The sequence below is a fragment of the Triturus cristatus genome, chromosome 1_2 (genome assembly GCF_964204655.1).
Source record: "Triturus cristatus chromosome 1_2, aTriCri1.1, whole genome shotgun sequence".
NCBI classification, from domain to species: Eukaryota; Metazoa; Chordata; class Amphibia; order Caudata; family Salamandridae; genus Triturus; species Triturus cristatus.
The window spans coordinates 843,994,790-844,022,187 of record NC_140580.1 but is presented as its reverse complement, the minus strand read 5'-3'; the positions used below and the strand labels follow the sequence as shown (position 1 = coordinate 844,022,187).

At 44.7% G+C, this 27,398-nt stretch overlaps 1 protein-coding gene across 2 annotated transcripts in view; it reads right to left on the bottom strand.

Annotated features, from left to right (window-relative positions):
• Positions 1-27,398, bottom strand: part of RAP1GAP (RAP1 GTPase activating protein) — a 1,002,066-nt gene that overhangs the window by 645,741 nt on the left and 328,927 nt on the right. For both annotated transcript variants that reach the window (XM_085608997.1, XM_085609001.1), the window contains exon 2: positions 14,707-14,742. Coding sequence is in view for 1 of the 2 variants with exons in the window: in XM_085609001.1 (XP_085465127.1) it covers positions 14,707-14,742 (36 nt within the window). In the remaining variant the exon portion in view is untranslated. The remainder of the gene's footprint in view (positions 1-14,706; positions 14,743-27,398) is intronic.

Genomic DNA, 27,398 nt, shown 5'->3' with positions numbered 1-27,398 from the left:
AAAAATATGATGGAGAGGAAACAAAGGTGGCCCTACAGGGCCCCCTGTTGTCTCTGTGCTAGGGGATGCATGAAGGGGTGCACATGGCCCGCCCCCCTGTCTGCATGAACCCCTAGTTCCTTGACAGTCCATGACCTGTAGGAACCTGCAATGGCGTTCCCATTGCGGTGCCTATTACGTCTCTCCTACGAGCCTCTAAACAGGCATTCTGTGAGCCACCCACCACAGGACCGCCTGATCTGGGTTCCAGTCGAAAACCGTCAGGCGGTCTAAAATATGGCTTTGGCGGTGTGGGAACTGGGCACTGGCAAAGCAGACAGCTACCGCACAGCCAAAGTCATAATAAGGCCCATGGGCACTTTCATATTTGTCAACTACTTCGATTCTGAATATAGAACCAAAATAATTCTGCAGTGCTAAGTTATGTCATTTGTATTTGTAGTGCATTCCCACCTTTAGTGTAGTCTCGAAATTCTTTTGTGATCCGAGTGCCTATTTACAGCCTTATATTCTTACCTTTTGTTTTATGTTTGATTGTATTTTGCACAATTTAGGTTGAGTCATATTGACTAATGGCCGTCAGGTTGGGTAGATTAATGAATTGTTCGGTGATTGATAACATTGGAGGCGGTCGGCAGTAACCTCTTATGAATCCCTTAGGAAAATTATGTAGATGGATGTGAGTGCCAAAAGGACAATTCCATTAGTTTTTTCCTGTTAGGTAGTAAGTTTGTCAGTTGCCTTCCTTCAGGTTGCAGTTATATTTCAAGTGGCTTTGCCATTATGTGGCTGTCACGTAACTTTAATGTGTAAATGAGTCTATCATGTTTAAGTAAATGTTTTCAGGGTAATTAATATGAACCATGATGAGAAGACATAAGGAAATATGTGTATAAGTTGAATAGATGTACTGTTGTAGTGATAAACACTTATACAACTGTATTACTTGAAGTGCATTGTGTGTTTGATGATGCCAAGGGTTGCGTGTAATGCATACATTTGGTGCAGGGAGAAGTGTGAGTATAACTTGATCTAGATGCTAGGGTTTCAAACACTTATCCAAATGTATTGCTTGGAGTAGTCTTGTGCATAGGATAGTGAATTCAGTATTGTTTAATTTTTACTATAGTTGTGTAGTGATGTGCAACTAGGATTACATTTGTATGTGTTGTTAAGATGATAAGTAATTAGCCAACCAGATTGCTTGGAGCCATGTGCAGTACATGATTGCGCCAACAGTTATGTCTAACGAGTGTTGTTGGTTTGACATAGATGTTTTGGAGACTTGGAGTTATTAGAGGGTGGTCCAGTGGGACAGAAGCAAAGACCAGCTGCACTGAGAGCCACAGTGACATACAGATCATAGAGGAGTGATTTGGTTAGTTGCAGTATGTTAATGAAGGCAGGAACAACTATTAAATCGGCAAATGCCGCCAAACCCAACCCCCACGAGGGAATGAAGGCCGTCGCCGAATTGATGAAGAACAGTCGCCTGAAACTGAACTCGGACAAAACGGAGGTCCTCATCCTTGGCTCCACCTCCTCCGTCTGGGAAGACTCCTCGTGGCCGGCCACGCTGGAAGCTGCACCGACACTCACCGACCATGTACGCAACCTGGGGGTCATCCTGGACTCATCACTATCAATGACCCAGCAAGTCAACACCGTCTCCTCCACCTGCTTCAACACCCTCCGCACGCTTCGCAAGATCTACAGATGGATCCCCATCGGAACCAGAAGGACGGTCACCCAGGCCCTCGTCAGCAGCAGGCTGGACTACGGCATCGCCCTCTACGCGGAACTACGGCCAAACTCCAGAAAAGACTTCAAAGCATACAGAACACCTCCGCACGCCTCATCCTCGACATTCCTCGCCACAGCCACATCACTGCCCACCTGAGAGACCTGCACTGGTTCCCTGTCAACAAGAGGATCACCTTCAAGCTCCTTACCCACACGCACAAAGCACTCCACAACGCCGGTCCAACATACCTCAACAAACGACTTACCTTCTACACTCTGAACCGCCAGTTTCGCTCCGCTGACATCGCCCTTGCCACCGTTCCATGCATCCACCGAACGACCACCGGTGGCAGATCTTTCTTCCACCTCGCCACCAAGACATGGAACACCCCCCCCATCCACTTGCGACAGACCCAGGACCTGCAGACCTTCAGGAGACTTCTCAAGACCTGGCTGTTCGAGCAGTAGCAGCACCACCCCCTCCCCCCTTAGCGCCTTCAGACCCTCACGGGTGAGTAGTGCGCTCTACAAATGTTTGACTGATTGATTGATTGATTGTACTGGATTGCATTCTTTTTGTTGAATATTCCCAAGGGATGTGCCCAGGACCCCTGCTTTTCTGGAGTTCTACATTTCTGTCTGAAGTGAAGCAACTAGGAACATCCAGAAAGGTTGGTGGACCAAGATGTCCGAATGGTGGGTATGAACAGTTGCGTACCTAACTTGTAGTAATTTGGCACTAGGGTTTTGGCAGAAAATAACATCACTAGCCACAAGGGGAGCCACCTCAGCATAGATTATTGGTCGAAGAAACCCTTATTTACCAGTCAGCATGAGCCTGTGGTTGATATAAGTTAACACAATTACTAGACTGGAATTTCAACTAGGTCTGGGTGGTGAACTCTGCTCCGTTCGCAAAGTTTTTCACACTCTGTACTCCGCGGAGGTCGCGGAGTTCCGAAAAACTCCTCTCCTGCTAGCAGAGTTTTTTCCACGCCCATGCTCGCCAACGGTAAGCTGGCGAGCGTGAACAAGGAAAATCCAATGCTAGATCGCTTCCCAGTGAGATTTCTCAACGCTGGCAGTCACGGATGGTCACTACCGCTCGTGTTGAGAAACCTTCCATTCATGTTGAGGAAGCTGCTGCTTGAGTAGAACTTCTTCTCCAGCAGCAGAAAGAAGCAGCGCCTTCTTGTGCTGCGTGTGATGCCGTTTGCACTGATTTTACAGTGCGGGACAAACACCTAGTGCTAAAAATCCAGCGTGAAAGGCACGAGGTAACACACTACGCCACTCAAGAAGCTGCGAGTAGCTTGGCAGAATATTTTATGTCACTTTGCGAGTTCCAAACTCCGCCCAGGCCTAATTTCAACACCACTGGGGGACTTACCGTATTTGGAGACTTGGGAGAAGAGTGGAAGAGACACAGTAAAGAGGGAGAGGGTGGTAAAGGTATTAGCAAGGGAAAAATAAGATGTGGATATTGAGACTGAGGAGAACGAGCTCAAGGTGAAGGGACAACGTGGACAAGATAGAGCCTAATTCAGGTTATATTTTCATTTAATACTTGTTCGCTACTCAATCATTTCAGAGCTGGTAGTGACAGATAGATGGGAAAAGAGGTGTAAGGGGCTAATCTGGATATATATACTCTCTGAAATAGTGGAAGTTAATCAAAGAATTACGTGTTAATTTAACAGTATTCTTGTAGGTTGGTTTATTGATGTATATTGGGGACTTTATCTGGAAAAAAATACATTTTTCAATGACAGATGGAATTTAGGTAGTGGCGGATGCTGTGGTGATTGAGTACTTAAAGATCACCAGAATATATATGTTAAGACGGTACCCAATGATCCGAGGAACACAGAATTGAGGTTAGGTACTTCTTTATTTCAGTTGGTAACCTACGTGGATAAAGCGATGCTCACCCTAAACCAGCTATTCTCCAACTGTCTAATACAGAATACCGAGGCTCCAGGTGGAACGTGGAATGCACTACACATAATGCTCCACACTCCATGCCATGAGAGCATCTACATAGTTAGGATTACAACACATCCTCCCTCTTATACAATCAAAAAATGAGAAGGAAAGAAGAACACACCTAGCAAAGAATAGGAGCTAAAGTACATAAGTTATGGTGAGATAAAAACAAAAAGGAAGACTAATAAAAACACATAGTCTAAAACTTTCCAAACTACACAGTACAAATAATACGTCAAGCATATGTTATCATTTAACAATTTTCAACAGAATTAACAAATAATAGATTAAGTTAAGTGCATATATAATCTTTCAAGTAGCTTGGAGGAAAACGACCTCTAACATGTCTTACTTCTCTAGCAGCAGGGACATTTGGTTCCACCTCATATGGAACGGCAGAAGCGTCACCACCACCCCCTTGCCTTCCCAAAAGAGTGGAACCGCTAGCACAAGAGCTATTCATGAGGTCACTGTCTGACATCGATAAAAAGATATTGCTGGAACTAGAATTTTGTACCTCATCCCTGACCTTGGCACCTGCACAACCTTTCTGGTACAGGGCAACACGTCTATAATTCCATTTGTCTCCATTCTCTAGAATAACCCCATAAGGTAAAGTGTGTTTGACTTTGTAAGGTCCCCAAAATTTTGAGCAACGTGTACCCGGTCTACCACTACGTACTTTCACCCAATCACCTGAAGTAATATGTTTCTCTGCTTTCTTATCAGTACCCCCACCTTGTTGAGGGTCAACAGCAGGAATATCAATGGAAGTAGAATCTCCCAAGACAATATCCTTCATCCAAGTGGGAACCAATTTGGTTTTGGGAAATTGTAGTGATCAAGTCCACGCTGGTTGAGATAATTCAGAGAGGTTTTATTGATAGTTACAAGATCACAGGGAGTCCATAAGTAGATGGGATAGAGATCAGAGTAAGACCCCACCAGGAGCAGCCAGCAGGCAGCTCAGCCCAGTCAACTGTGACTCATTTGACTGACAACATTCCAAACCATGTCATTACTGTAGGATTCTACAGGCAGAGCATGCATAACCATGAAGTCAGAATATAACATACCCCCTTTTCTCCCAAATAAACGAAAGAACAAGCATGACAGAAACAGGAAGAAGAAACCAGAAAAAGGAAAAACAGAAGAAATAAATGGAAAGAAAAGGAAAGGGGAGAGCGAGCGAGAATAGAACATAACGAGGATGGGATAGAGATCAGAGTAAGACCCCACCAGGAGCAGCCAGCAGGCAGCTCAGCCCAGTCAACTGTGACTCATTTGACTGACAACATTCCAAACCATGTCATTACTGTAGGATTCTACAGGCAGAGCATGCATAACCATGAAGTCAGAATATAACAGAAGCCTACCACGCATCATTTCAAAAGGTGTCTTACCAGTCACTCCATGCACACTTGAGCGATAGGCCCATAGCATTTCAGAGACCAAACAACTGACCTCCCTCCCACTGGACTTAGCCATTTGGATGGCACCTTTGACAAGACGGTTAGCCCTCTCAACCATGCCATTGCCTTGTGGATTATACAGAGAGGTACAAATGTGCTTAATGCCAAAAGAACCCAAAAACTTTTGCATTTCATCAGATGTCAATTGGGTACCATTATCCGTAACCAATTTTGATGGTATGCCTTCCTCCCCACAAATGTCTTTCAAGGCATTGATGGCAGTTGAGGAAGTAATATCTTTTAAAAACGTAACTATTAGCCACTTAGTATGGACATCTATGACTACTAAGGCAAAGCGCAAACTTTCTCTGAGACCATTCATAGGTCCAATGAAATCTAAGCAAATAGTATGCCATGGTTGACCTGGATCAGTTATGTGGCCCATGGAAGCTTGAGCTCCTACCTTCAGACGCTTGTCACTTTCCTTGCAAATTTCACAATTCACAACCCAAGAATCTACGTCAGAGTCCATACCAGGCCACCACCAATTCATCCTCAACCTTTTCTTTGTTCTGGTTTGACCTAAGTGTCCTTCATGCGCTAGACCGATTAAATTGCGTCTTAAAGCTACAGGTGGAATGAATAACTCCCCTCGCATGATAATGACATCGCCACAAACAGATAACTCATCTAGAACCTTGGTGTACGGTCTGATGGAAGGGGAAACTGAGCTTTCTCTTCTATTACCTAATAGGATTAATCGTTTAAGATCCAACATGGAACTATCAGTAGACATCTCCTTGATCCAATCAGCTTTGGTTAAGGCTTGAGAATCGAAAACACTTAACACATCCTGAACAGACGCAACTGCTCCTTCTCTCTGACTCTTCAGAACTGCACTTCTATCAACTGTCTCCCAGTCAAGAGACAATCTCGATAAACAGTCGGCTTGCACATTTCTCCAACCCTGTATATACTCTATATTGTAGCAATACTCTTGTAAACGAGATGCTAGCCTGGCTAATCTCGCTGAGCACTTGGCGGCACCTCCCGGTAGCAATACTTTGATGAGAGGTTTGTGATCCGATTTAAGGGTAAATTTGGAGCCCCACAAATAGGTTCTAAAATACTCACAGCCCCAAGCAGCCGCCAATGTCTCACGTTCTATGACTGAATAATTTTTCTCAGAATTGGTCAGTGTTCTGGATGCAAACGCTACTGTCTTCTCATGACCATTGTGCAGTTGAGCTAAGACTGCTCCTAAACCAGTGGCACTGGCATCTACTGTCAGTACAGATTGGCGCTTAGTATCAAAAGGTGTGAGAATACCTGCCTCACAAATACTTTTCTTTATGTCATCAAAGCTTATTTGTTGATCTGTACCCCAAACAAAGACAACTCCTTTCTTTAACAAAGATCTCATACTGGCTGTTTTGGTAGAAAAGTCCTTGACAAACTTTGAATAATATTCAATGAGTCCTAGGAAGGACCTCAGTTTGTCCTTATCCAAGGGAATGGGAGCTAAGCGAATAGCATCTAATAGGTTTTGTTTGGGTTTTACCCCCAGATCCGATATCTCATACCCTAGATAATCAACTTTGTCAACAAAGAATTTACATTTCTCACGTCTAAGGGTTAAGCCAGATTCATTGATTCTGCATAGCGCTTCTCTAAGTGCATAGTTGTGTTGGTCTACAGTGTCACCAAAGATTAAGATGTCGTCCTGAAAGTAAACTATGTTTTTAACATTTTTAAACAAAACATTCATCATTCTTTGAAAGATGCTAGCGGCAGAACAAAGACCAAATGGCATCCTGGTACACTGAAAAATGCCCTCCATAGTGATAAAGGCTATGAGTGGCTTAGATTCATCATGTAACTTAATCTGATGATACGCATTTTTTAAATCCAATTTGGAAAAGAATTTACCACCACTTAAAGCCAGAATCAACTCATTAATGTTCGGTAGAGGAAATGTATCAACTACTACATTTTGATTAAGCGACCTCAAGTCAATGCAAAATCTGAATTTTCCATCCGATTTTTCAGTGATAACTACCGGAGAAACCCACAAGGAACTCTCCACTGGTTCTATAACCCCAGACGTGATCATGTCCTGCAACATGTCTTTAACAGCTTCTCTTGCAACTAGGGGTGTTCTACGCACTTTATGTTGTACAGGAACGGCATTTAACTTTAGAATTATTTTGTATACATAACCTTTAAAACAGCCTAGTTCATCCCTGAAAACATCTTTCGCTTCTTCTAAGATTTTCTCCAATGATGGGTTCTCAATTACCATTACTTGAGTAGGAGCTCTGGGATCAACTACAATTGAGAGATCATACTGGTGCATCCATCCTAGAATGGGTGGCCCATCAGTGGCAACATATACTTTACCTTGTACGGATCTGCCACTAAACTCTATAGTAGAATTCATGTAACCTAACAAATGTATTGTTTCTCCTTGATAGCCCCCAGGATTAATATCCTTGGGTAACAGAGAAACTTCCGACCAGGACATATTGTATGTATCCTTTGGAATGATGGTGTACATGGACCCACAGTCCACCATCAATTGTACCGGTTTCCCATTAATTAGAAAATCTGCTTTGGGTCTATTCCTTCTACCTTCTTGTTCGTTGATGCTCAATATATTGTCAGCTGGATCATCTACACTTAAGATCTTATCAATATGTTGGATAGGTACATTACTTACGCAGGATGGATCAGTGTTAGAAGACATTGCCATAGTATTACCTTCTATAATGGCAACTCTTTGTTTGAAAGACTGTTTGCACATATTAGAAAAATGCCCTTTGCGACCGCATTTTTTGCAAATTTTACCCACTGCTGGACATTTGGTATAATCTGCATTGTGAAACGAGCTCCCACATCTGTAACACTGCCTAACTTGTTGTCTACCCTTTTGTGAAGCTCTACCTGATCTAAATACTGCAGCAACCTCAGATTCATCTTTAGATACAATAGATACGCTGTCTGACATATTTTCTTGTCTTTTGGTTAATTCTCGCATACAGTATTGGGATTGTTCAAGGACCTTTGCAATATCTATTGCATCTTTTAAAGACGGATTTTTTGCTGCCCAAAGTCGCTCTTGCGTTTTCTTACATTTGCACTGTACAATCAGTTGGTCACGGACTAACTCATCCGTCATTGCACCAAAGTTGCACTTCAAGGATAGTTCACGAAGTTTGGATACAAAGTCATCTACAGATTGGTTTTCTTCTTGCTTGTGCGTGTAAAAATGATACCTATTCATAACTATGTTGATTTCTTTAGCAAATCTGGTCTCCAGACGTTTCTTTGCTTCAACATAAACGTCTTCAATAGCATTCCCGTTAGGTAAGGTAGCAAGAGGAAGGTATTTAAAAATTCGTTGACCTTCCTTGCCAAGGTTGTTCAATAAAAGTGCCTTCTTCCTTACAGCACTGAACTTAGCCCCATCAAGTGCATCAATGTAGTTCTCAAACATGGGTAACCAGTCTTCCCATTCAATGGGTAATGGTCCCGAAGACGCCAGAAAAATTGGCGGTGAAATAATTGAGCCCTGTGACTCCATTACTGAAATACTGTTAAACAAGGATTCTCAAAATCAAATAAAAATTAGCAGAATCCTCTCTACTAGTAGGTAAAATATTCAGAAGTACATGAGAATCACCAAAAACTCACAAGCGATTTATATATTTTTTCAAACTTGCGAAGAACCCAATTTAGTTAAGCAGTACCTCAAAAATAGAGAAGAGATCTCGATTTGCGATCGCCGTTAAAAACAATAGCAAAGCGATTGCGATGATGGTAAAACGATTGAAGGAACACTTCCAGAAGTACTTTACTAAAATGTCCGCCGACGTCGTTTGGACGTGATTTCTATGGGCAATAGGGCTTGTTACAGCAACTTGAGTCCTTGTTTCGCCAGGAAGTTGGGCACAAAGGATCCAGCTCGAGACACACCAATCTTCACGCGCTGCAGTGCTCGCGCAAGTCGTGACTCGAGCACCAACACTGACCAACTGTCGTCCTCTGCTCCCAAAACACAAAATCTCTCCTATCGGCACCTACTCGACATCCGGAGAGAAACTGGCGGAGTCCTGACACACAGAGATCGCGTTGCTTCAAATTGGATGTCTGCTTTCTTCACGGTCGCTTGTAGCGTGGATTCTGAGCCGCTACCACAGCAGGAACGCTGGCCAACTCGTCGCCAATGTTAAGACGGTACCCAATGATCCGAGGAACACAGAATTGAGGTTAGGTACTTCTTTATTTCAGTTGGTAACCTGCGTGGATAAAGCGATGCTCACCCTAAACCAGCTATTCTCCAACTGTCCAATACAGATTACCGAGGCTCCAGGTGGAACGTGGAATGCACTACACATAATGCTCCACACTCCATGCCATGAGAGCATCTACATAGTTAGGATTACAACAATATACATGATGGGTACAGCGCAAAAGTTTCAAATGTCATAGTTTTCCATTTATATTAGTTCATCTAGCTGTTTGTAGCCGTCTGCTTACCATGATTGGTTGAGTCTTCAAGAAGGTGTGATTATTTACTTCTTTACATGATTCCGAATGCTTTTGCTGGTTTATAGGCAGTTGACCTAAGTGTTTTTGCTTTTTTCACTTGTTTCTATAGAATTATAGCAACTTACATAATGGTTGGAGTTGGGAAACTTTATGTGCAAGGCTTCTGCCAAGGATTATAGTGAGTGTTGTGAGGTCCCCTGTTGCTCTGGATCAGCATTTGGGTCAATCCGCAGGCCAAGCTCTGCAGAGACATTATCTTGGACTGTATTGGTTTGGGTCGTGGACATGCAATACCATGGCTGAACTATATATATAGCAAGGTCACTAGAGGCACTGGGGGCTTTTTTCTTCTACAAACATAAAAAATGACAAAATTAATGTAGTCCCCAAAGGAACACATAACCACCTACAGCGCAACGAAAACTGTAGTTGCCCAGTGCTCATGATGGAAAAAACGGAAGTGATGTATGGGAATGCCAGCAAACGAGGAGCTAGCAAAGACGAGCAATGGACAAGCCAACCAGGGGCGCAACACAGGCCCTGCATCCCCCACGGTGCGGGGGCTCCCCAGCTGCAGGGGGCCCCCTCTGCACAGTACTCAGGTCTGAGCGCTCTGGATAAAATCTGGAGTGGGGGTCCCTCTGTGTACTTTGCAGAGGGACCCCTTAAACTTTTGTCACGCCACTAAAGCCAACCTATGGTAAGTAGCAGGTGGGATTTCACCACTCATAGTAAGGGCAGCAGGTCGTGCAGAAAGCGTATGAGGGTAAATTGCGCATTAAGCAACTATATCTGCAGTCTCGGGAAGACAGTAGACTTGCAGTTTAGCCCAAGAAACGCACAGTGCTATTTTATCATAGATCACTTGCTGCCTCCGAGCCAGCTTTTTATCTCTCGCTTCAACTAACGCACTGGGAGAGATCATTGCTATTTCATTTTAGATCCAGCAGTGTATGGCGGCTTTTATGTTTTGTTAGATCGTATGCCACAATGGGGAGTTCTGATCCACCTTATCTGTGCTTTTTGTACTTACTTCAACCAACCACGTAGGGCACGTTCGCAAACCATTGTTAAAAACCCTTTTCACTGCGGGTGCGGAGAAGCTCTATTTCACCTGCAATTGCTGAGCGCTTCAAGTACTTGCTTTAGCGTTTGTTCTTTTTTAAAAGCTGCTATCCGAGCTAGGAGAACTATGGAGGGCTAACATTTCTCCCAAGGCGAGGAGGGTGTTTTCTTTTATTGCTGACATTTTGATGCTGTATGGCCTTAACCATTTATCATTGTATATATTGGAACTTTAGAGATCTCAATCTGACGACCTGCACACACAGTTATTTCACAAGCACTTAGGCGATTATCTTATTGGCTACTGCTAACTGTTGAGCGAGGAGTTACGCTGTTTTTACATGTGTATTTATTGATGGATATTATTAGCTGTTTGTTTTTTAACAATGATGGACCTTCATGTGTTTTATATATGTGTTTCTCTGCCTTTTTCTTTAGAATCATAGCAACTTACATGATGGTTGGAGTCGGGGCACTTTATATGCAAGGTTGTTGCCAGGGATAATACTCAGTGTCCTGTGATCAGTATGGAGTGCCTGATTTTTTCGGCTTTGCATTAGGTGATTTGGGAGGGTGTTGCAGAAGTTTTAAGTTGTTATAGACAATAACCCCCCCCCCCCTCCATTGTCGTCTTTTTAAAATGGTGTATTGTTCTGACTGTGGTGATAATCTGACATACAGTGGCTGATTTTCTTAAGACAGTGCTAGAAGAGTAATGTTGAATATGAGTATTTGAGGAAAGTCTATTTGTTTATGATGTAGTGAAACTCTGCTCAGAAGCCAGCAGTAGGTGCAATTAAACGTTGGCACACTGACTACCAAGAACAGTAGTCTTAACTCCACCTCATTCCTCTTTAGTAAGAGTGGACGAATCACTCTGCTGGCGGAGTTTGCGGAGTTTAGCCCACTCAGCACGGAGTTCTGAAAAGCTCTGCAAAGTGACACTGAGTTTTTTCTCTCGAGTGGGTCACCAATGTTAAGTTGGCGAGCGCTCACGAGAAACAATGTTGTGCGCTAGCCCTCCTCCCAGTGAAATTTCTCAACGCGGATGGTCGTGGCAGGTCGCGTTGAGAAATTTGCCATTCACGATGAGGAAGCTGCCGCCCTAGTAGAATGTCTGTTCGAGTGGCAGAGAGCAGCAGCACACACTGGCACGATACATAGTGCCGTTGACGCTGATTTTACAGCAGAGGACAAACTCCCGCCGCTAAAAATCAGTGCAAGCAGCGCAATTTAACAGACTCTGCTGCTGGCAGAACTCTGCAGACCACGGCTGAGTTTTCTGGCACTTTGCGGCACTTCCGGCACTTCGGAGTTCCGCGGAGTAAAACTCTGTGAACTCCACCCAGGCCTACTCTTTAGTCCAGTACCAGGGACTAAATGCCCCGTCATCGCACTCTGGCAGGTTCCTGCATTCTCCCTGGGACAGTTTTTTCATCTGTCTCTTCCTCCCTCTCTCAGATGTGCACGTTTTTCCATTACTTTCCATAAATATCTGATGTGTCTGTCTCCAAAAATAAGTGTTGGTGGGCCCCACCGGCAACCACATAAGCACTGATTTGTATGCTCTGTGACTGTAGTAAGGCCTTCAAAGACAGGTAACCTCAACAAACTGAACAAATTGGCTGGGCCTTGTGGAAAATGCATTCAATTTTCTCATAGGCAACTTCAAATATGATGAAACGACGAACATCCACAGTGGACTATTTTCCAAAGAGGTCTCTGTTATCACAAAGCAGGGCCTGTACCCTTCTTACCTTGGACTACTATGGCTATTAGCAGAAAGCCACAATGACTGCTGGATGGGGTACAAACTTTGGCACAGCCCAGTTCACTTAAGGCTCAATCGTGCTGCAATGACACATTTTAAAAATGAAAGGAGCACCTAAACCACTCACCAGTGAGAATATTCCCCTCAAGCTGCTGATGCAATATAAATCTGGTAACACAACTACTGCACAAATGCAGAAGGTTTGTTTATGCAACAAACACATTCAATATGGGCAACACCCAGGAAATAAAACACAAATTGACAAGGCCAATTATTTTGGATTTTGCACACTTATCTTACACATAGAGAAGGTGCAGCATAAAAAGCAACAATGTAAGCACCTCTCTCTTAAATACACACACATGCTTGAGTTTATATAGACTTATTGAGTTAGGGACCAAGTGGCATAGGGACTGAGGCTGGTGGGGTACATGGAAGTGCAGAGCTGGCTGGATGGCAGAGAGGTCCAGGTGGTAGAGATGCTAAAGGTACGATTATGGAGCAAGGCAGAAGGTGAAACTGTTGCAGGAAGCCGCTTTGGGCTACGATGATACAAAAGGGCAATGGAGTTGGGAAGTATTTGTGTGGCAAAGGGGGACAGAGGGCATACGAATGGAGGCACAAAGGAGAGGAAGAGTAGGGCAGGTAGGCATGGGTGGGTGCAATTTTAGGAAAAAGGATTAGGAGGAGAAATTGTGTGGTGTCAAAGAAAGGGCTTGGGTAGGGAGGCATGGGCATGGAGCCACAAAAGGTGCACAAGTGTATAGTATGGGAGGGGTACAAGTGTGGAGTCCATTTAAAGAACCCCTCTGAATAATACCAAGGAAGCTGTGACATAGCCTGTTGACTCTGAACAATGTTAATGACCGTCAGTCATTGAAATCATTGAGTGCAAATCATCAGAAGCAATGACAAAATCAACTTGAAAGTCATGTTCCACCTGTTTCAAAAAGAGCTCAGCATTTTTTGCAATTCTTGCTTCAATAGGAAATCTGAAATCTGAAAAAATAATTGTCATTGCCCCAAAAGTATCCTGAGTATAAATTAATCTTCTGGTATTAGTGTACCAGAAAGTAGAAATTTGCACTCATTGTCTGAATAATATATAAAACGAAGATTCAAAATGCGTCCTACAAGAACATAAACTTGTGTGTTCCCTCTGCCAAAAGTGCATAATTGCCAGATAGGTTTTTATACAGTTTGGATGAATTAATTACTTGTTTCTTCTGTAATAAGTAGTCTTTTAAATCAAAATGATTCTACTCTGATGTACTGTATAGTCAAAAGATTTTAAAAAGCTTCTCTAAAAGATATACAATTTCTATGAATGAAAGATCAACCGATCACCAACATAAAGTATATGTTGGAATTAATCAATCATTTCACAGTAGAATATACAGTCAGTATGACTGAAAGACCAAACTTTTAATATAGCAAATCTCCAGGATTCCATATGAACAAAGCACAAATATTTAAATGAAGAAAGTCTTTTAAATATGAAGGAATGTAGGGCCAATCTCTCATTGTAACTACTCGAGTAGTGTAGTGATGACAGAACAATCTTTCACTATACCAGTCTCTGGCAATGTGAAATAATGAACTTTCAATAGTGAATTTCTGATAATCTGTAGAAATGTAGAACTGATCTCTCAAAATAGCCAATCCATGGGAATTGTAAATAAAGAAGTAATATTTTTTAATCCATAGTATTTAAGGGCCAATATTTCAATGTCTCTTTTCTGGAAAGGTTTTTTTTTTACATTTGGTACCAATCTGTTAATGTGGCCAATCTTTAGGAAAGTAGATGATCCCTCAATGAAGAACACGCTAACTGCCTGTAGATTCTTCAGTAGAATAGACTATCAGACCTTTCTGTAACAAGAACATAGGAGATATGAGCTATTTCCCTAGTCTTCAGTAAATATAAACCAGATCATATCTAAGAGATTCAGTACCAAAGACATCTGCACAAAACCCTCCTTAAAGTAAGGTATACGCCTCCATAAACAAATCTATCTGCATAAGCCAGTCCACACCCTGATGGAAGGCGACATCTCGCAGTGCTATAAAACTCCAATATAGTTGATATCTCCCCAACAAGCTTCAATACCCCTTCAACATCAACAATAACCAGTGAGTGGTACTCCTAATACATAAAACGGATGAGAATTGGCTCACCACAGGCTTCGACTGTAGGTGCAGGACTTGTCAACTCTGAAAAACACAAGATGAGAGGGGCAAACTTTAGCAGAGCAGGTTCTGTTCCAAAATGTTACATACAGAAATATCATCTAACATAAATATTGCATCCTAAATATTATTTACAAATATATCCCATTGGGTGAACATTTACTATTATGAACAACATTGAACTCCAATATAGACATTATTTAGAACATGATAATTATGTCAGGCAACATTTTGACGAAGATATTGTGGGTATACACAAAAGCAGGACTCTAGGAATATGGCTCCAGAGCCCTAAGGTGAAGCATGCCTCTCTCTGGATGGGTGAGTGCTTTCATCCTATTAAAGGAAGAATTCCTTCATACTAAAACATACCAGGGATAGAACATACAGACTAAGGGCCTGAATTACAGATGGCAGATGGGATACTCTGCACAAACGTAATGGATATCCCGTCCGCCTTATTGCAAGTGTCACAAAATACAAAGCACTTATAATAAGGTGGACAGGCTATCCGTCTTGTTTGTGAAGAAATGATGAATCCGCCAAACCCTAAATCAGCCCTTAGTTTGTAATACTTTTTCAAGCCAGGAGCAACATTTTATGTGTAGTTGTTAAATAGGAAAGGTATACTCCGGTATTACTGCCATTTCCAACTTTATTTTTTAATGATATTCTGGGACTGCACCGAACATAACAGGTGTATTTGTAAAGCACACGTTCACCCCAGCAATGGGGCATCTTGACGCTGAAATAACAGAAGTATATGGTTACCCATCTCAATGGTACTCATTTTATCAACCTCAAATGGATGAAAGGCTGAGTGGACCCACCAGGATTCAAACCTGTGACCATGAGGTCGAACACAGGCCCCTGCAGTGGATACATTAGTCCACTGAGCCACCAGACCCGGCAGAGCAGCGGCATTATAAAAAGAACATATATCCGGGAGTGGCAGTTGAATATCAGTGATTGGTACAAGATTTACATACTTTTGCCTATTCTGTTGCAAGATTAACGCATGGACTGGTTAGTCTTGTTTAGAGTATATCATCTGCCAATTCCCCAGTCCCAAACATGAAATGACATGCTGTTTAAAACATTTTCTTTAACCCCTTCAGTGCCCGCCCCTTTCCCCGCCCAGTGCCGGCCGTTGCATTAGCGGGCGGGGTCTATGACGAGCTGGACTCGTCATGGGCACAGCGCCACCGCGGCCCATGACGAGTCCAGCTCGTCATGGGCACTGAAGGGGTTAAAGATTGATGTGAATACATCTGCAGCAACATAACATGTGCATTTTCAATTGCATCGCTAAATGCTCAGACACCAGAGGGTGAGTCATGGAAACAGTGGTTTCAGAGAGGCTGAATATATCATGTGCACCTGGCAATTAACTAAAAATGATAACTGCAGCATGAAAGAGGTTTATAATTAACATCTTAAAACAAGTGTTTTGAATTATTTTCTTGTAGTGAAAAGGCATGGACATCAATACATCTAGAACGGTTTCACCTCACGTAACATTATTCAATACACACCATGTTATATGTTGTCTGATTACTTTCTTTGTAGCTTCCCATTATGGCAATCCCACTAAAGACTGCATGCATGTTGGTAAACCTGGTTTGACTGCTTCAGTAGCGAGACAAGGATTGAAGAGCATGAAAATCTAATGGAAATCTAATGGTGAATTCAACAGAGAGATGGTATTTCCTTTCCGAAATTAAACAAACGGTCACGTCTCTGCAAAGGAAGCACTAAACTGGGAAGTAGTAACACCGGTAATTTACGATGCTCTGATAAAAGCGACAAAGTTGTGACAAAAAGTCCTATATGAAAAGCACATTATGATTATCAAGCAAATTATGATTATCATTAGATCCCAAAACTTTAAATCGAGCATTTGGATGATTTTGAAAGAAGCAATCTCTATGCTGAATGCATATTATGTACCAACAATATGCATGGCAATTAATAGGTACATCTTCTTCCATGAAATAAGACAGGTTTAAGAACACCATAAGATTTTTTCAAAACCTAGTAGCTTTTTCCGGTTCCTGTACATTTGTAGAATTGATCAATAAATGTATAGGTGATCAATTAGTTATGCTAACTAATAGCTTATTTGTACAGCAGAAGTTCTAGATCAGAGAGAAACATCATTGGAAGAGATTATAGCAATAGTAACGATAATAGAAATGGTATAGAAAGGGGACTAAAATAGTAAAGGTGAAGGAGAAAAAAAAGCCATTGATTGCAAGTAGACAAAATATGGAAATCACTCCTTTCATAAAGCGCATTAAACAATACAAAAGTTAATGGGCATTCACGGTAGAAGTAGTGATAATTTAATGAACCACAAAATATGCTTTGCTATAAACTACAATGTAAAAAAGTGAGAGTGTGGGTTGCTGTATTAGGAGAGTGTAGGTCCTCATAAAGTAAGGGCTACTGATATTTATTTTTTATCAATCACAATACAGGTGACTCATTCTGAGAATATGACTAGTTCAATAACCTTAGTATGATACACGTGTTCTAAAAGAATGCTTAGTGATGCACACTTTGTAAACAATTCCTTTATGAGAAAAAGCTTTAACACAACTTAATCTGTCCCCAAAAGCCTTCTCCAAGGCTGTGAGGCTTGTTCTACACTAATACGTGGTTCTTCAATCCCTAAAACAGGTTCCGGCACTCCTTGCTTCAATACAATACCTAATTCTGCCTTTGTTTCAACCTGGGAATATTCTGGCTCTTCTTCACAATGTATATAGTTTCAGTAGTTACAAATGCTTTATGTGGTCTCCAAAAACCCTAACATGTTAGTGGTATTACCATCATATGTTCAAGGTTTAACATCAGAAGGAATTGACATTTGATGATATCACTGTTCATAGTACATTTTGTCTCATACAACTGTGCAAGGACACCCAAAGGATTCCTTTGCTTTTGATTCACACAATCAATTCCTAGAGCTCACATCAGTAGTTTGGGCACTTTAAGTAGCTTATGGGTATACGTATTTCATTCTATAGCATGCCGCAAATGACGTACCTTATGAGTCACATCTGTTTGACTCTGCACTTTCTTAATAGGATTTCCATTACCAACATTCTTTCACTTTTTACAATTTTTCCATGAGTTACATGATCTGTTTATGATAGACTACCTGCAAGGCAAGATTTGGAGCCATAACTGTAACAAACTACCCCACCATACGTCATTTGCCCTACAACACTGTTTTTGGTCACAAAGATGTCCACAGTTTCCCTACTAGAGCTGCTCCGTCTTATTTGTCGCAGTCATGGACACTGAAGCTCTTTCGATATCCTATGGATAACCACTGTATCATCCAGTGCAGGATTCTTGTAATACAAGAATCTCCTTTAAATGTTCTTGTTGTAACAGTGAACAACAAGTTTGTCTTTATCGTATTGATCTGTTAGGTCCTGAAATTTGCATGTAGTTGCTATTTTGCTTATGTCACTTACAACGCAGCTGGAGGCACTGCATACTACGTTTTATACTCGTAATTTACATAGAGATGACGTAAAAAAACAGCAGTAACTTAATTAAATGAAGAAAAGTGAAGCCGGTCACGGGGTCTCATTTAACTTCCTCGCCAAATTAGAAATGCAGAAAATGTGCTTTAAATGTGTCCTTTCAACATAAGAAACAGCTCCAGAAAAGTTTTTATAATTGTGACCAGTAGACTATGCAGCATTCTGTAGTAAGGTTGGCAACTGAGACACCCAAAGTTATCATTCCAATTCTAAATTTAAAAATCATCTATTGATGACCAGCAATATCTAGAAGACGGAAATTGTGTACTCCATACTTTCTAAGATGGCAGCTGTGTAGAGGAAGGGGCATCACATGATAAAAAAGATTTTCCTCCTTTAGAAAAAAATAAAATAAAGTTAAGGTACATTTGCACCTGACTCCTTACATAAACCAAGACTTGAGCGTACGGGAACAATATGCCAGTTCCGAGTTAAATGTACATATAGAAGTCATCGAATGTTCATACATTTCCATGGAAAGCCCATATTAATTTTATGAATCATAAACACAACTTTACAAAAAATTGTCTATGTAAAACTACTACTCCTAAAGTTACACTTGTTTTAGTGAATAGAGTCCATAGGGGGGAACATGTATCACTGTGACTCTCAACAGGAAAGGTGTTGAGAGTGAACTAACTAGACCATGAGCAGAAAAGAAACAGGGACACAAAACTGCTGAAAAATGAAGGCTAAAACTGAAAAGGGGATCTGTTTGTCCATATAGAATCAGTGAAATAGGCAGACTTGGGGGCCAGGCGGGCGCGATCAACTATTCAATTCTATATTTCTATGAAAATCACTCTCTGTCTTCCTCCCAGAAGTCTGAAAGATTGACTTTTTAGATTCTAGAGCCTAGAAACTGGAAAGGTGCTTCAGCAGACTCAGGTGACTGATTTTTCCCAGACAGTTGAGCACACAGTCTTATAACAGTAAATTAACTTTTAGAAACAAATTTACTCTCAAACTTCCACATCATTTGTTCATATTTCCTCAGCACGTCAGGGTTGATCTCAGAATGGAACCAGGATTTTTTGGCACAAACGTGGGCCCTTTAACACAGGACCAGCCCGGAAGCGCCTCTTCCTGTCAGCGGGCTGAGAAAGAAGGCTGCCTGGCTTGTCAATAGGCCCGCGTTTAAAAACCCAGGTGCGCATTTCAAGTTTGGCTGCTGTCTTCTGACTTCTGTATGGACCTATTGAATCGCAGTCTGTGACTGCCTGTGCCGAGGACTGTGGCGAATGTGGGTATCCAGGCAACTAATGCATGCACTCTTTAAGGAGCACCCATTAAGAGATTGCAAGCTATAAACAGAATTTAATGAGAGGGCTGCTTTTTAATTTCCACCATTAAAGCTCCACAACAGAAAGTCATACAGCCATTTGTTGTTCGCCAACCTTGTCTTGTGTACATCTCCAATGCACTTATCGCAGGGTTAGCTGTGGGGCGGGTGCATCGACGATGCACTCCAAAACGATAAACTGTGAGGTGGGTACATTTCCAAAGCACTCGTGCAGATTAACACTGGGTGAGCAGGTACATCTCCATTGCATTCCTAGCAGGAGCGGCTAGTCGTCCCCCTACAAAAAATGCCTCAGAGCAGCTAAAAAATAAAATTTGAATAAAGTTTATTTATTACCAATTTATTTTGAAGCAGACCATCCTGAACCGAGTGTCAGGACAAGGCGGTGCCAGTGCAGCCAATTGGCAGTGTGTTTAAAGTGCGCATGCCTCTTTGGCCGACCATCTTGCGACAGCCAGCCAGACATGCGCATTTCAAACTTCTCTAACCTAGTTGTCTTAGACAGCTGGGTTACAGAAAGTGCAGACCTCCAGTGCCCTTAGGAGCACTGCAAGAGGCTCATACCTCCAATCCTGATGCATCTCTCATGCTGAGAGACGTGCCAGGATTGGCGAGTTCAGTTTGCTGGTCCGGAGCTTCCAGGAGCGAAGGGCTCAAGCGAGGAGGGAATTGTGTGGCACGTCTGCAAGGTAAGTGCCTTTTTTTAATATCTTAACACCACCTGCATGTTGCCCGCCTCACCACCCTAAATATATGCCAGCCGCCACTGATTCCCAGCAGGGTTAGCTGTTGGGCTGGTGCATCTTCCATGCACTCCTAGATAGTAAACTGTCAGGTGGGTACATCTTACGTGCACTCATGCAGAATAACACTGGTTGGGGGGGTGCATCTCCAATCCCTCTAGCTGGTAAACTATTGGGCAGGTGCATCTGTAGTGCACTCCTCCTAACTAGTAAACACATGGTAGGTTAACTGTAAGGTGGTGCACCTGCAATGCATTCTTGGTACGATTAACTGTTGGTTGGTGAAACTCCCATGCACTCCTAGAAGGGAAACTGTGAGATGGTTACATCTCCAGGGCACTCATAGCAGGTTAACACTGTGGTGGGTGCATCTCGACTGCACTTCCTCTAGCTGGTCAACTGAGTGGTGCGTTAACCTGCAGAGCACTCCTTCTACCTGGACAACTGCAGGGTGGGTTGATCTACAGCACACTCCTCCAAGCTGGATAACTGTAGGGTGGGGGCATCTACAGCACACGCCTCCTAGCTGGATGACTGTAGGGTGGGGGCATCTGCGGCACACTCCTCCTAGCTGGATGACTGTAGGGTGGGGGCATCTGCGGCACACTCTTCCTAGCTGGATGACTGTAGGGTGGGGGCATTTGCAGTGCACTCCTCCTAGCTGGATAACTGTAGGGTGGGGGCATCTACAGCACACTCCTCCTAGCTGGATAACTGTAGGGTGGGTTCATCTGCAGCGCACTCCTCCTAGCTGGATAACTGTAGGGTGGGTTTATCTGCAGTGCACTCCTCCTAGCTGGATAACTGTAGGGTGGGGGCATCTGCAGGGCACTCCTCCTAGCTGGATAACTGTAGGGTGGGTTTATCTGCAGTGCACTCTTCCTAGCTGGATAACGGTAGGGTGGGTTCATCTGCAGTGCATTCCTCCTAGCTTTATAACTGTAGGGTTGGTTTATCTGCAGTGCACTCCTCCTAGCTAGATAACTGTAGGGTGGGGGTTGTGCAGTGCACTCCTCCTACCAGGATAGCTGTAGGGTGGGGGCATCTGCAGTGCATTCTTCCTAGCTGGATAACGGTAGGGTGGGTTCATCTGCAGTGCATTCCTCCTAGCTTTATAACTGTAGGGTTGGTTTATCTGCAGTGCACTCCTCCTAGCTAGATAACTGTAGGGTGGGGGTTGTGCAGTGCACTCCTCCTACCAGGATAGCTGTAGGGTGGGGGCATCTGCTGTGCACTCCTCCTAGCTGGATAACTGTAGGGTGGGGGTTGTGCAGTGCACTCCTCCTACCAGGATAGCTGTAGGGTGGGGGCATCTGCTGTGCACTCCTCCTAGCTGAATAACTGTAGGGTGGGGGGTTGTGCAGTGCACTCCTCCTAGCAGGATAGCTGTAGGGTGGGGGCATCTGCTGTGCACTCCTCCTAGCTGGATAACTGTACGGTGGGTGCATCTGCAGTGCCCTTCTAGCGGACACTGGCTTGGGCACACCCCCAGAGCCCACTCCCAGCCATACCTGTGGGGTGGGAGCATTTCAATTGCTCTCCTCCTTGCTGGTTAAGTATGAGGTGGATGCATCTGCAGTGCACTTCTAGTGGATTAACTGTGTGTTAGGTGGATGCCAATTCACTTCTAGCGGGTTAATAGTGGGGGTGGATAGATACTCATTCTGATGCAACTCCGGGGCATTCCTCCTAGCAGGATAACTATTGTGTCAATGCAACCTCAGTTCCCCCATCTTGAGGGCTAACTGCTGTGTGCTGTGGGTCAATACACCCACTGGAGGGTAACTGTGATCTTTGTGCGTCTGCAGGGTAACTGTTGGGTGTCGCAATTATTGAGCACACTAATGGCAGGTCCACTGCGGGGTGGGTGCATCTCCAATGCACTCACTGCAGGTTAACTGTGGGCTTGGTGCATCTCCAGTGCACTCACTGCAGGTTAGCTGCGGTCTGGGTGCATCTCCAGTGCACTCACTGCAAGTAGTCTGTGGGCTTGGTGCATACAGAGTGCACTCACTGCAGGCTAGCTGTGAGCTTGGTGCATCTCCAGTGCACTCACTGCAATTCAGCTGTGGGCTTGGTGCATCTCAGTGCACTCACTGCAGGTTAGCAGTGGTCTTTGTGCATCTCTAGTGCACTCAGTGCAGGTTGGCTGTGGGCTTGGTGCATCTCCAGTGAACTTACTGCAGTTTAGCTGTGGGCTTGGTGCATCTACAGTGCACTCACTGCAGGCTAACTGTGGGCTTGGTGCATCTCCATTGCACTCACTGCAGGTTGGCTGTGGGCTCGGTGCATTTCCAGTGCCCTCACTGCAGGTTAACTGTGAGCTTGGTGTATCCCCAGTGCACTCACTGCAGGTTAGCTGTGGACTTGGTGCATCTCCAGTGCACTCAGTGCAGGTTGGCTGTGGGCTTAGTGCATATCCAGTGAACTTACTGCAGTTTAGCTGTGGGCTTGGTGCATCTACAGTGCACTCACTGCAGGCTAACTGTGGGCTTGGTGCATCCCCAGTGCACTAACTGCAGGTTAGTGTGGGCTTGGTGCATCTCCATTGCACTCACTGCAGGTTGGCTGTGGGCTCGGTGCATTTCCAGTACCCTCACTGCAGGTTAACTGTGGGCTTGGTGCATCTCCAGTGCCCTCACTGCAGGTTAACTGTGGGCTTGGTGCATTTCCAGTGCACTCACTGCAGGTTAGCTGTGGGCTTGGTGCATATCGAGTGCACTCACTGCAGGCTAGCTGTGGGCTTGGTGCATCTCCAGTGCACTCACTGCAGGTTAGCTGTCGACTTGGTGCGTCCCCAATGCACTCACTGCAGGTTAGTGTGGGCTTGGTGCATCTCCATTGCACTCACTACAGGTTGGTTGTGGGCTCGGTGCATTTCCAGTGCCATCACTGAGGTTAACTGTGGGCTTGGTGCATCTCCAGTGCACTCACTGCCGGTTAACTGTGGGCTTGGTGTATCTCCAGTGCACTCACTGCATGTTAGCTGTGGGCTTGGTTCAAATTGAGTGCACTCACTGCAGGCTAGCTGTGTGCTTGGTGCATCTCCAGTGCACTCACTGCAGGTTAGCTGTCGGCTTGGTGCATCTCAGTGCACTCACTGCAGGTTAGCAGTGGTCTTGGTGCATCTCCTCTGCGCTCGGTGCAGGTTGGCTGTGGGCTCGGTGCATATCCAGTGAACTCACTGAAGTTTATCTGTGGGCTTGGTGCATCTACACTGAACTCACTGCAGGTTAACTGTGGGCTTGGTGCATCCCCAGTGCACTCACTGCAGGTTAGCTGTGGGCTTGGTGCATCTCAGTGCACTCACTGCAGGTTAACTGTGGGCTTGGTGCATCTCTGTTGCACTCACTGCAGGTTGGCTGTGGGCTTGTGCATCTCCAGTGCACTCGCTGCACGTTGGCTGTGGTGTCAGTAGCTCTCTAGTGCGCTCAGTGCAGGTTAACCGTGGGCTTGTGCATCTCCAGTGCACTCACTGCAGGTTGGCTGTGGGCTCAGTAGATCTTCAGTGTACTCACTGCAGGTTAGTTCTGGGCTCGGTGCATCTCCAGTCGCTCATTGTAGGTTGGCTGTGGGCTTGGTGCATCTCCAGTGCACTCACTGCAGATTAACTGTGGGCTTGGTGCATCTCCAGTGCACTCACTGCAGGTTAACTGTGAGCTTGGTGCACCTTAGTGCACTCACTGCAGCTTAGCAGTGGTCTTGGTGCATCTCCAGTGCACTCAGTGCAGGTTGGCTGTGGGCTTGGTGCATATCCAGTGAACTTACTGCAGTTTAGCTGCGGGCTTGGTGCATCTACAGTGCACTCACTGCAGGTTAACTGTGGGCTTGGTCTTTGGGAAGAAGGGGACCCCTACACATAATGAACTTGCTATACGTAGGGAAAGAGACTAGGTAGGTAAAGGACTATAACAAGTAGATAAATGTCCAAAGTGATATATATCCGGTGTAAATAATGAAATGTAACCACTTCAGTACTAATCATATAGACAACGACCTTCATTAGAAAAATACTTTTATTTCTTCATTCAATGATGTTTTTTATGTAATATTCATTATGGGTTTGATATAACGTGCAATGCTAAATTATATATGACAATATATACAAATCAGTAAACAAAATGTGATAAAGTTAATCCAAAAGGATAGAGAGAAATATACACACTATGTATACATCACAGAACAACAACATAAAATAAACATATAAATCATAATAGACACAATGCGGTAGATGAGAACTCTGCATTATTTACACCAGATATATATCACTTTGGAGATTTATCTACTTGTTATAGTCTTTTAACTGTGGGCTTGGTGCATCCCCAGTGCACTCACTGCAGGTTAGTGTGGGCTTGGTGCACCTCAGTGCACTCACTGCAGGTTGGCTGTGAGCTTGGTGCATTTCTAGTGCACTCACTGCAGGTTAACTGTGAACTTGCTGCATCCCCAGTGTACTCACTGCAGGTTAACTGTGGGCTTGGTGCATCTCTAGTGCACTCACTGCAGGTTAGCTGTGGGCTTAGTGCATATCGAGTGCACTCACTGCAGGCTAGCTGTGGGCTTGGTGCATCTCCAGTGCACTCACTGGAGGTTAGCTGTCGGCTTGGTGCATCTCAGTGCACTCACTGCAGGTTAGCATTTGTCTTGGTGCATCTCCATTGCACTCACTGCAGGTTGGCTGTGGGCTCGGTGGATTTCCAGTGCACTCACTGCAGGTTAACTGTGGACTTGCTGCATCCCCAGTGCACTCACTGCAGGTTAACTGTGGGCTTGGTGCATCTCCAGTGCACTCACTGCAGGTTAGCTGTGGGCTTAGTGCATATCGAGTGCACTCACTGCAGGCTAGCTGTGGGCTTGGTGCATCTCCAGGGCACTCACTGGAGGTTAGCTGTTGGCTTGGTGCATCTCAGTGCACTCACTGCAGGTTAGCATTTGTCTCGGTGCATCTCCACTACACTCAGTGCAGGTTGGCTGTGGGCTTGGTGCATATCCAATGAACTCTCTGCAGCTTAGCTGTGGGCTTGGTGCATCTACAGTGCGCTAACTGCAGGTTAACTGTGGGCTTGGTGCATCCCCAGTGCACTCACTGCAGGTTAGCTGTGGGCTTGGTGCATCTCAGTGCACTCACTGCAGGTTAACTGTGGGCTTGGTGCATCTCAGTGCACTCACTGCAGGTTAGCATTTGTCTTGGTGCATCTCCATTGCACGCACCGCAGGTTGGCTATGGGCTTGTGCAACTCCAGTGCACTCACTGCACGTTGGCTGTGGGGTCAGTAGCTCACTGCAGGTTAACCGTGGGCTTGTGCATCTCCAGTGCACTCACTGCAGGTTGGCTGTGGGCTTGGTGCATCTCTAGTATGCTCACTGCAGGTTAACTGTGGGCTTGGTGCATCCCCAGTGAACTCGCTGCAGGTTAGCTGGGGGCTCGGTGCATCTCCAGTGCACTCATTGCAGGTTGGCTGTGGGCTTGGTGCATCTCCAGTGTGCTCACTGCAGGTTAGCAGTGGGCTTGGTGCATTTCTAGTGAACTCACTGCAGGTTAGCAGTGGGCTTGGTTCATTTCAGTGCACTTACTGCAGGTTAACTGTGGGCTTGGTGCATATCCATTGCACTCACTGCAGGTTGGCTGTGGGTTTGGTGCATCTCCGCTGCACTCACTGCAGGTTGGCTGTGGGCTTGGTGCATCTCCGCTGCACTCACTGCAGGTTGGCTGTGGGCTTGGTGCATCTCCGCTGCACTCACTGCAGGTTGGCTGTGGGCTTGGTGCATCTCCAGTGCACAAGCTGCAGGTTATCTGTGGGCTTGGTGCCTCTCCGCTGCACTCACTGCAGGTTGGCTGTGGGCTTGGTGCATCTCAGTGCACTCACTGCAGGTTATCTGTGGGCTTGGTGCCTCTCCGCTGCACTCACTGCAGGTTGGCTGTGGGCTTGGTGCATCTCAGTGCGCTCACTGCAGGTTATCTGTGGGCTTGGTGAACATCCAGTGCACTCACTGCAGGTTTACTTCTTTTGGATGGGAGCATCTCCTGTGCATTGCGAATAATTAACTGTGTGTGCTTGTGCCTCTTTATGGATATAATCGTATTGTGCCCACACGAGGGGCCGAGTCGCCATTCAAGGCGGCCGCAAGTTACATGGTATGGGACTGTGTGGTCGTGAGGGTGTTGTCTCCGTTCCTCTGTGGGAAGCGTTTTCGTGCCGCGCGTGTTGAACCACAGAGGTGAACTTGTCCTGTCTTGACTTGAAGCTCTGAGCGGTTTAAGAACGTTTGCAAACACATTAAGAAAGGCAACTAGTTTGCATGTATGAAAATACGTCATTGTGGTTGGACTGGCCTGTCGGGCAGTCTGGTACTGCCAGGTGGCCCAGCTGGAAAGGGCTAGTGTGTGAGCTGTTTTTTCGGACAAGTGTGGCATGTCAATACCAAAAAAACAGCTCACACACTAGTCCTGTCTAGTCCTGTCCAGCTGGCCCATCGGGCAGTACCAGTCTTCCAGACTGCCCTGCAGGCCATCCAATACCGCAGGTGATGAGGGCATCAGGTAAAGCTTCTCCACATATATATTGTCGTTTGCTCGTCGTGACATTAATCACGCACCATAATGCTGTTTACAGAGACAAGAATTCGCTTGTGAACATTGTCTACAAACTATTTAGGGAAAACTACTTGTCTTGAAAAACTGATTTAATAATGAATAAGGAACCGGCTCTGTGCCTCCTCTCATCAAAATATCATGGGGGGAGAGTTAAGAACAGGAACTCCAAGCCCAAAGGTCAACCATAGACTCTCGAGGAGCAGTGAGGGCACTTCCGCCCCATCCCAACATATGGACTGGTTCTTCATGTGTGTAATACCTCTGCTGTCCATCGATGACATACCTGCAAACCACATGCATGGTACAAGAGCGTACCCCTGCAAGAAGGGGCACATGAGGACCAAGCCACTATCAATGGAGGCTCTTTGAGAGATCAGGGTATTTCCTTCTGCCAGATAGAGACCAAGAAGCAAGAACCCAATCATGAACGTTGAGAAGAGCCCAGGTAAGGTCCAAACGAGAACACACTGTCCTCAGCC